The 12,050-nt window shown below is 28.2% G+C and overlaps 1 protein-coding gene across 1 annotated transcript; it reads left to right on the top strand.

Annotated features, from left to right (window-relative positions):
- Positions 1–3,792: 3,792 nt before the first annotated feature.
- On the top strand, positions 3,793–4,988 carry CXE1 (carboxylesterase 1). Its single transcript, NM_001320303.1, has one exon. The coding sequence runs from the start codon at positions 3,898–3,900 to the stop codon at positions 4,915–4,917; it is 1,020 nt and encodes a 339-aa protein (NP_001307232.1). The 5' UTR covers positions 3,793–3,897; the 3' UTR covers positions 4,918–4,988.
- Positions 4,989–12,050: the final 7,062 nt, after the last annotated feature.

Raw genomic sequence — 12,050 nt, forward strand, 5'->3', positions numbered from 1 at the left:
ATCATGGCGCTATTTATCGGAGAAAGTGGTCATAATTCATATGAGGACACTTTTTTATGAATAGAAAATGGTTATTATTCCTTGAAATCATCTATATTCTTATAACTTATTACTTCACTATCTTTTAATTGGATATGAAAATGTTTGTATAGTATATGAAAAAGTAGAATTATTATTGAAAAAATGAAAAGGGCCTAAAATACGTTCGAACTATTGGAAATGGTATAAAATACTCTTCATCCACCTATTGATTTTAAAATGCCCTTTTCGCCACGTATTGACTTCAAAATATTCTTGTCATCCACCTTTGAGTTCAAAATTGACCACTTGTTTAAGGATTCAAATTTAAACCATTTGAATAATTTTTTAAAATACTTGGCGCTCAACAATTTGATATAATTTAATTTATTAATATCATTTATAAATCAACTTCTACCCATCCATTACTAATTAAACCCCACCCAATTAATAAATCAACTCTAATATCAAAATCGCCCTAAACACTATTAAAAGGCACGACGAAATTACAGATTCCTAAAAATGATATTCAAAATTATTCGAGTTTGAATTGAAAGTTCAATTAAATTTAGCTTGAACCACTTATTTAGGAAGATACTTTCAATATGATTCTCTTTCAAGCTTAAATTCGAATTTTATGATTAAAGATAAAGAAATAGTACATCCCGAATTAATTCATGCATTTTTTAAATATAATTTAATAAATATTTATTATTTGTTTTAAATATTAAAACTTTAATACATTCTTTTTAAAAAAGTTATCTATTAAGTAACATCACATAATTGAGACGAGTGAATAATTAAGATGAACATAGTCAGACTTTTAAGTTTATTGATAATTTTTAATTAGACACTTGAATTATAATATGTTTTGATTGAGGACTTCTATGTATGATAATCTACTTCTATAGACATTTTTGCCTCAAAATTTTAGTATTAGCTGTAGTTTTTTTGTTGTTGCATTAGTAATGAGTCGGGTTTATTAATTGGGTGTGATTTAATTAGTAATTGTGAGTCGGGTTTATTAATTGCGTGTGATTTAATTAGTAATTATGGGTAGTAGATTGATTTATAAATTATATTAATAAGTTAAATTATAACAAATAGTTGAGAGTCATGTATTAAAAAATATTTAAATAGTTTAAATTTAAAATCGTTAAATAAGTGGCCAATTTTGAACCCAAAGATGGATGACAACGGTATTTTAGAGTCAATAGGTGGATGAGAAGGGTATTTTGGAATCAATAGGTGGATGGAAGATAATTTTGTACCATTTCTAATACTTCAAAAATATTTTAGGCCGTTGAAAAAAAGAGATCTTTTTAATTTATTTATTTTGAAATGTGTTTTTTGTTTTTGTGGAGTTTGTTGAGGGACTCCATAACTTGTTCAAATTTTGTTTGAACAAGTAATAGCACAAATAAATGCAAATGGCCATAAAAACTATCAAAATTAAATTATTAGTTACTTTAAGTAAACATGTTGATGTTGACCCCAAACTAGGAAAAAAAGGATTTGGACATTCAATTCAAAATGTGTTATAAAATCAAGCTAATAAGAATATAATTATAAAGAGAAGAAGACAAGAAAAGTAGATAGAAGAAAGGGAATTTTCTTCTTATTCAAGTGTGTACTTCAAATGGTGAGTAATGTCTCTATTTATAGTGTTGAAATATCACTCCCAAAGATAACCAAATTAATAGATACATGTTTGTCCATAATGGATCATATCACCTTGAAAATATACATACATGAATACAAGTAAATCATGAATATCCAATGGACAATCCACTTAATTAGTTCAATGGATTTGTAACACTTCCCCTTGGATGTCCATAGATAATGTGCCTCGTTAAAACCTTATTTAAAAAAAACCTGTGGAAAAAAATTTCTAGTTAAGGAAAAAGAGTACACATCTTTTGATACGCACTATTTGTTGCCTCATTAAAAACCTTGTGAGAAAACCCAGTGGGAAAAAACCTCGGTCAAGGAAAAAAAAGTGCAACACGTATTATACTCCCCTTGATTAAAACATCACTTAATTTCTTGTGATGATGTCTCCAATCTTCGTACATTGTGGTTGGTATATTATTTTTCAAAGAAAAACCACAACCCTTATAGGCAAGAACAATTTCTTTCTTTTGCCCTTTCGGTAGTTCACAATAAACATACCATAGTGACGTATAAAACGTACAATACAATTAGCCATTTCTGCCAAATACAATTTATTTCCTCTCAAATCTCCCGTAGAGATGAGAAGTGACATATATCATTTTTTCTCAAACCTTCCATAAGGTGAGTTGTGGCATATATCCAACCTATAATGATTTTATCACATCTTGATCCATCTCTTATAAAATGGTCCAGCATTCACGATACTCATCACAAGTCACATTCTCTTGAAGGAATGGACTAATTATTTGTATGTGCTTCATAAATTTGCATTATAAGCACATTGTCATGGCTTTAAAATTCATCATATTTCCATGACACACCTCAACATCACTTTGAAAGATCAAGTGTACCATCACTTTATCTTCTTGTATCATGATAAAGGATTTATAAACTTGTCAAATTATTAGGTTGACAACATTCACAAGTCTAATGACCTTTCATACAATTTTGATAATAAAAATTGTCTTCACATTTTGAAGGACTATTTGAAGAACTCATAGTGTTCTTCCTTTTATCATTACTACAATGATAACTACTATAATTTTGTCCCTCCACGCCCTTATTCATATCATTAATTATTTGTCATCTTTCAGACTAATCATTCACTCCTACCATATTCATATGATTGGATGGAGCAAGTCAACAGACAGATTTCAGAGTTATCACATGTTGCTACCACATTCTTTTCAAGGAATGGAGCAAATTTAATATGATGAATTTCAAGACATTTCATCAAAAATATATTATTTTTCTTAGTTATCATTTTATCATCGCTATGGTGCATTGACTCAAACTCAATGTCTTACCCATATAAGGCGTGTTACGCCATAATTCTATGGGACTTGAACCAAATCACGGTGCATCAAAACTCTAATTGATGTCTTACATCTTATCCTCAAATATTTTTCATTACGGTGCATCCGGACTTTAACATGATGTCTTACCCTTTTGGTGCAATGAAACTTGAATCCGTCGTCTTACCCTTAACCAACGGTATAATAACGAAGTACAACATGATTTATTCTTTGAGTCTTTCACAACAATCAAAATAATATTCAAACTCATGCTATTAAAATTTTATACCTTCTTCTATTTAAGAAGTTTTGTATAGCATGTCATATTCAACCAATAGTAGTATATGTCTTCGGTTCCTGATAATTGTTAGTGACTGAATACTATTTTATTCTAAATCATAAAATATTTTAGAAAATACATACTTGATTTTATGCATATAATACTTTGATATTCATAACGAGATCAACCAAAATATAAGCTAAAGAAAAACACGAACTCACTCTCAATTAGACAGAGACTCGTGCTGATAACGTGCTATAAAATTAAGCTCATAAAAATATAATCATAAAGAAAATAAGACAAGAGAAGTAGGATTTTTCTTCTTATTCAATTGTGTACTTCAAAAGGTGAGTGATATCTCTATTTATAGTGTTGAGATATCACTCCCAAAGATCACGAAATTAATAGATACATCACCTTGGAAATATACATACATGAATACAAATAATTCATGAATATCCGATGGACAATCCACTTAATTAGTTCAATGGATTTGTAGCAAAATGCATATAATTAATTAAAGGAGGCAAATTTTAAAACGAAGCAAACTCTTGGTTATAAAAGCGAGTGTCACAGCACTAGTTTATATATAGTACCAACCTTCTCTTCCTTGTAACTTACCTTTTAGCAATGGCGGAAATAGTACATGATTTTTTCCCATTGATGAGAGTTTACAAAGATGGTCGAATCGAGAGGCTGGCCGGCGAAGGTTTTGTCCCACCTGAATCTGATCCTGAAACCGGAGTACAAATCAAGGACGTTCAAATTGATCCACAAATTAACCTATCAGCAAGACTTTACCTGCCCAAAAATGTCGACCCGGTTCAGAAAATTCCCCTTTTCGTCTACTTTCACGGCGGCGGCTTTGTTATCGAATCTGCTTTTTCTCCTACCTATCACAAATATCTTAGCCTGGTAGCAGCTGAAGCAAAAGTCGCGATCGTCTCTGTTAACTACAGGTTAGCTCCTGAGTACCCTTTACCCATAGCTTATGAAGATTCATGGCTAGCTCTCAAATGGGTCACTTCACATGCCAATGGTGATGGTCGTGAACCATGGCTAAAAGACTATGCCGATTTCAATCGTGTCTTTTTAGGCGGAGATAGCGCGGGTGGTAACATCGCACACCATATAGGAATTCGATTAGGGTTGGAAAAGTTTGAGGGTGTGAAAATTGATGGGATTTTCCTTGCGTGTCCATATTTCTGGGGAAAGGATCGTATTGAGGGTGAGGGAGAAAACTTGCTTGCCAAGGATTTCGTTGAGGACCTTGTGTTGATTGGTAATCCCAATAGCACGGGGTTAGATAAGGATCCTATTGACTTAGGTTCCAAGGATCTCTTTGAGAAGCTATGGTTGTTTGTGAATCCCACCAGCTCTGGATTAGATGATCCGTTGATTAACCCGGAAAAGGATCCGAAATTGTCTGGGTTAGGGTGTGATAAATTAGTTGTGTATGTGGCCGGAAAAGATCCGTTGAGATTCAGGGGATTTTACTACAAGGAGGTGTTGGAGAAGAGTGGGTGGCCGGGGACGGTGGAGGTTGTGGAAGTTAAAGGCAAGGGACATGTGTTTCACCTCTTTGTTCCTGAAGCTGAAGAAGCCATAGCCATGTTGAAAAAATTGGCCTCTTTCCTTAATCAGTCATAGGACCCAGTCATTTATAATCTTGTTTGTCATGGAAATTCAACTATATAATAAGGCATCATGTGCTTAGCAAATGAATTAAGTACTATTTTTAATTAGACGTAATTGTGTTTTTGTTGCTTAAAACCTTAAAAGTGATTAATAAAATATCTTAAAAGTCTTGTGAAAGAAGTCTTCATTACTAACAGGGACGTGCATAATTGTGATCGCTATTGTGCATAATTATTAAGTTACACAATAATAATAACTTTATTCTGCCTCGTTTAATATTTTTTCAAACATTTGCCTAACCCAACTTTTTAATATGTTTTACAAATATTTTAAATTGATAATTTTCAATGATATAACCTATAAACAAAATTAATGTGACGTCTTTATATTAGTTGCTTATTTTAGTATATTTTTAAGAATATTTTAAAGAACCTCTATTTAACAAATTATATGAGACAACTAAGGAGTACTAAATAAATAAACTATGGGCAAAAGTTTAAGCTAAAGGCCAAATTGGTCTAACACCGAATCAAGTTGGGAACTATACAACAAAATAGCCATGGCAAATTTCGGAAAAGCCTTTTTTCACAGCTCCTCTAATTCTCACTTCTAATTTATAGAGGCCTAAGCGACATTAGTTCGTTCGCATGAACACATGTTTTTCTCCTGAAATCACATATAATAGTATTATATTTTTTTAGAGTAATCTTTTGTTAAATATAAATATGTGAATTCGTGATTAAAGTGTCATATAATGTGATGATGATTGAGTGGATTAGACTTTTGAATTTTATAACTATTTTGTATTATTTTTCTTTGAAAAATTGAATAACACCTCTCTAAATGGTTATTCGTAGCACTTTTGACGTTTTAATTAATTAATCATTCTGATTTTGTATCTACAATCTTAAAAGTTTCACTATTTTTAATGGTACAAACTTAAATATCAAATGAATTAAATCCATTTTTTCATAGCAGAGCACCCATCATCTGAATACGTCTATGCTTTTAGGTAAGTACTCCATATTCTTGCAGAAGATAACATCTTAGAATACATACAAGATGCAACAAATTGGCTTATAGCGTTTAAAGAAATTGTCTACTTTATTTTAATATATAAGTTTGAAAAATTATCACCATTATTTTTCCTACCCCATTAAATTATTTCATATAATGAGTTTTGTCCATACCTTGTTCTGTTCTATTGTCATTTCTATTCCTTAAAATTGATAATTTATAAACTTATTACTTTACAATCTTTATATGATAGAGCAAATGAAAAAGTGAGGTTAATATTGAGAAATGAAGTTTTGAAATTCAATAACTTAGGTCATAGTATTGAGTTGTTGCATTACAAAAGAACCAAGTGAACATGAGTATTGCTGGACTACTCAAGATTTTATTTTAGTAGCTTGAATTTTCTTATTAAAAGTGAAAAATTTACGATTTAATCTAAGTATATTTATTTTTCAATTATAATTGTATTTTTCTATTGAAAATAACATTCGATTCTTTTTATAACTCATTCAATTGGATTAAATAATCTTTTGTCTTTTTGCTATTTTTTGAAATAAAGAGATTGAAAATTTATGGTGAACAGATATTAAGCTGAATATGTTATGTTAGTGATTCAAATGAAATTGAATCTCTTTTCAGGTTATTGCAGTACTCGTACAATATGTTATAAAATCTGATTTTCATTTGCAGGTTGCTGATTTTTCCCATGGAACATGTTTTCATGATTTAACTTTTAAAAAAATAAAATATATCCTAAAACGTTACTGTGGAATACGTTTATACTAGTTTTGTAAAATTTTAAAAAAACATATTATTTTGATGAATGACTTTATATAATGGCTTAGTTTAGTTAAAACATTTCGACGCGTGGATCTATTGCTTTAGTAATAAGTAATTAGGGAAGTCGACTATATATGTGACTTTTTCTTAAAAAACAGTAACCTAAGCTACTAACTTTTTAAATTCAAATCTGGCCATGTCTCCTCAAGATATTGATTAGTTACATTGATCTTTGTAAACCTTGTTAAGTACATAACGTTAAATATGAAGAATTATAGAGGATATGATTTCTTATCACCATTTTCAATATTTAATACTTCCCTTCTCATACGTGTAAGATTTCTTATCACCATTTCCAAAAGTTCTATTCCTGAACAGTACATCGTCTTTAAAATAATTTTTTACTAGACTAACTAAATTTAGATACACTAATACGTGGTTTTAAACACTTGTAGGGCGTGAGACTCTTAATAAAAAGTCAAGAGAAGTGCTGAAAATATCCCTAAACTTGACGAGATTTAGGGTGTATTTCACTCTTGTTACAAAATCGGAGTGTACTAAAGTTCAATTAGTCGAATAAAAAAATGATTTTAACCCGATCATTAGTTAAGAGTTGAAACTAATAATTCATGCCAAATTTAAAAGTGTTTCTATTACTTCTTTTAAAATTTACTTCTCTTAAGATTAAATTTGTGAAAGACTACAAAATTAAATTCTTTTCTTTTTTCCAAATAATCTCTTGACCATTTAAATAGAGAAAAAAAATGAGCTTTTCATATTTCTAATAATAAAATTAAAATCAAATTTGCAATGCTAAAGAAACAAATGTCTCAAAAGTTAAAAAAAACTTGAGAAAATGCCAAATATCAAAATATGTCTATATTCAATGTAGCCATTCAGTCTTATCGCTATATACTAGTTTTGGAAATGTGCCTTGCACGTTTGATCTCTGTTACTGTTATAATTTATATAAGTCCAAGATATAAATTGCTCGACATTATCTGATGTACTCCTATATGTCTTTTTGTGGATATAAAATAATTTTTTTTTAGTGTTTACTTTTTTCCTATAACTTAAATATCAACAAATTTTTTGGTGGATGATGAGCAACTTGGAAGACTAGAACTAAGCCCCAAGGCTGAAATTTTTTGGGATATAAATACTCTAACAATCATTAAAAATAAAAAAATGAATGAAGGACACAAACCAATAAGAAAAATAGTGACCAATAAAAAAATATTACAAGAACTATTAGATTATGTGTTTCTCCAACAACCATGAAAATAAAAAATGAACGAAAGCACAAATCAATAAGAAAAATATTGGCCAATAAATACTCCTTACAGAAAAACTATTAGATGATGAAAACAAAGTGTGGTGGATTAATATTATCCAATTTATAAAGGGAGAAATTAAGTACATGAAAGGTTTGTGCATGAATGTGTTTAGGGGTTGTTTGGTAGGCTGTATTAAAAGAAATAATCCATGTATTAGATATGGTATAATTTAATATTGTGTTTGGTAAGAATGTGATCCTATGTATAACTAATCCATGGATTAGTTAATACATCCTACATGGTATTATGTGATGTATTACTAATACCTTCCATTTGGAGGTATTAACTCTAATACCATAGGACTATTCAAGGTAAAGACAAAAATACCCCTCAAATCCTTTTAATATCTTATTTATTTTTTTGATTTTATATTTTATATTTTATATTTATACTAATAAAGTTACTTAAATAAATTAGCTTACAATTTCATTTTTTGATATAATTTTTTGTTTCTAAAATATGAATTACTTAATCTATTTATTATTAATATAAAATATTATAATCCGACTAATATGTTAATGTTGATGTATAAATTTAAGAACAATTCATAAGTAAAATATTATCTCTTAATGAAAGTTCATTAAACATTACACAAGTAGTCTAAAACAAGAGTGTGTGTATATATATATATATATATACACACACACATCTCGAGTATAAATATAGTTTAATTTATTTTATATTTTTATCTTATTTTATGATAAAGAGTTTTTTAAAATTTATTGATACAAAACAAAGTTCAATAAATTTTCTCTATAATCATTATAGTTGTGTGACCTTTTAAGTTATTAACTCTAATTTATTAAGATGAGAATTATTTACTCTCAAATAATTTAAGTGAGAAAATGGTGAACATGACAATAAAAATTTTATTCTCCTAACTAGTTAAAAATGTTATAAAAAAATAATATTCTTCGTTAATTATCTACTTTAACTCAATTACATGAAATACAAAATCTCATAATAACTCTAGGGTATAATTAGAAAGTTTTTTTTTGTTTGAAACTTTTAAACCACACACAAAATTAGATAAGAAACAATGAACCAAACACTTGATAAAAATAATTCTTGCATTGCTAATCCCTGCATTACTAATCCCTGCATTATTCATTTTTGTACCAAACGATCCCTATCTTAGCCAGCTTTATTCTGCCTCGTTTAATATTTTTTCAAAAATTTACCCTAACCCAACTTATTCATATGTTTAAGAAGTATTTTAAATTGTTAATTTTAATGTAATTTTTAATTAATATATGTTACTCTTTATGTCTCAATTTTCATTACATATGTGAAATTTTAAACTCAATTAATTCTTTTAATATATTTTTTAAATGTCTTAATTAGTTATTTATTATTGTGATTTTCAATGATATAACCTATAAAACAAAATTAATGTGACGTCTTTATATTAGTTGCTTATTTAAGTATATTTTTAAGAACCTCTATTTAACAAATTATATGAGACAACTAAGGAGTACTGAATAAATAAAATAATGGGCAAAAGTTTAGCTAAAGGCCAAATTGGTCAACACCGAATCAAGTTGGGAACTATACAACAAAATAGCTATGGCAAATTTCGGAAAAGCCTTTTCCACAGCTCCTCTAATTCTCACTTCTAATTTATAGAGGCCTAAGCAAGATGAGTTCACTCGTATGAACATATGTTTTTCTCCTAAAATCATATATAATAATATTAGATTTTTTTAAAATAATTTTTTGTTAAATATAAATATGTGAATCTATAATTGAAATATCATATAATGTGATGATAATTGAGTGGATCGCTATGAGAGCTTAGGCTTTTGAATTTTATAACTATTTTATATTATTTTTCTTTGTAAGATTGAATAACACCTCTCTAAATGATTATTGGTAGTTAATTAAACATTTTAATTTTGTATCTATAAGTTTTACTGTTTTTAAAATTCTGAATACGCCTGTACTTTTACGTAGTACTCCATATTCTTGCAGAAGATAACATCTTAGAATACATACATGATGCAACAAATTGGCTTATAGTGTTTAAAGAAATTGTCTACTTTATTTTAATATTTAAGTTTGAAAAATTATCACCATTATTTGTCCTACCCCATTAAATTATTTCATATAATGAGTTTTGTCCATTCTACCTTGTTCCGTTCTATTGTTATTTCTATTCCTTAAAATTGATAATTTATAAACTCATAACTTATTACTTTACAATCTTTCAATTAGATGTAATACATATGATAGAGCAAATGAAAAAAGTTAGGTTAATATTGAGAAATGTAGTTTTGAAATTCAATAACTTAAGTCATACTATTGAGTTGTCGTATTAACAAAAGAACCAAGTGAACATGACTATTGTTGGACTACTCAAGATTTTATTTTAGTGGCTTGATTTTTCTTATTAAAAGTGAAAAATTTACGATCTAATAGAAGTATATTTATTTTTCAATTATAATTGTATTTTTCTATTGAAAATAACATTCTATTCTTTTTATAACTCATTCAATTAGATTAAATAATTTTTTGTCTTTTTGCTATTTTTTGAAATAAAGAGATTGAAAATTTATGGTGAAGAGATATTAAGCTGAATATGTTATGTTAGTGATTCAAATATGCTATAAACTTAAAAGAAGCCAAGGGAGGTGGAGAAGCCCAAAGGGATGACCTTATTTGAATTGATAGGAGAAGTCCAGAGCACAAAACTCCAAAAATAAAAATTAAATCATATTGACTCACTACATTTGCTTGTATTAAAAAAATAAGGGATAACTGATTAATTATATATAATAGCAAACTAATAACCTAAAATCAATGGAGTAGCTACGATTTGATTTAATTGTGCTCCATGGCAAATGTTAGCCAAAGTTTGTTAGTCTCTCCCAAAAATCTCGCTCGCCACTCTCCCATTCTCGCTCTCCACTCTCCTTCTGCTCGCTTTATGCACAGAAGTATAAATTGTGTTTCTGTTTTGTATAAAGCGAGAGAAAATTATATATACACATGCAAAAACATACATCTTCGTGCTATACACTTAATTATACAATTTACAAACATTTTACTTCAATTTAATTGTAGATAAATGCAAATTTTATACAAATATTGCAACGAAAAAGGCGAACGAATTATACAATTTTCTCTCGATATACAACAAAAGTGTATAAATTGTGTTTCTGTTTTTGTATAAAGCGAGAGAAAAACATATATCTTCTTCCTATACACTTATAATTATGCAATATACATACATTTTACTTCGATTCAATTGTATGCAAAACAAATTTTATACAAATATTGCAGCGAAATAGGCAGCGAATTATACAATTATGCATTATACAATTGCAGTGAAATATGATAGCGAATTATACAATTGCAGCGAAATAGGCCAGCAAATTATACAATTTAGGCCAACGAATTATACAATTGTATATGTATAACGAATTATACAGTTTTGGTTTGCTATGGAGCGTAATTATGCAAACTTTGCTATAACATATAAATATGAATTTTTTGTTTGCTATATATGAAAGTTGCCCAAAAAATAAATATAAATATTTAATTATATTGTTCTAAAATAGCATAATCTAGATTTTTTTTAAAATCACAATCAATAAGGGAAAAGTGTGATATTCAAGTAGGAGGATAACAAATTCCTTGAATTCATAAATAACCTAAATAAGTTTAAAACAACATATACTGAGGAAGAAACATCTTACTAAAATGTTATACTATATAAATATATTTAAATATTTATTATTTAATTCGATATATAACTTAATTTTATTTTTTTTAATAATAAAATCTTTAAAAGATATTATTCAAATTTAGATATATAATGGGTTTATCTCTCCATTTTTTACAATTTTTTTTTAATCAATCAATGTAAAACTAAGTACCTTAATTTTGACTAGAAATTTGGATAAAATTAACCATAAAATTTTATGCTTCTTTTAATTATTTTCCTCTAATTTGGGAGGTAGAGAAGGTTGCAAAATGGCTTAATAACTCTCCACAAAAATAATTTTGTGC

The sequence above is a fragment of the Solanum lycopersicum genome, chromosome 1 (genome assembly GCF_036512215.1).
Source record: "Solanum lycopersicum chromosome 1, SLM_r2.1".
Lineage (NCBI taxonomy): Eukaryota > Viridiplantae > Streptophyta > Magnoliopsida > Solanales > Solanaceae > Solanum > Solanum lycopersicum.

Coding starts and splice junctions, on each gene's coding strand:
- CXE1 (NM_001320303.1), top strand. CDS start 3,898: ATGGCGGAAATAGTACATGATTTTTTCCCATTGATGAGAGTTTACAAA.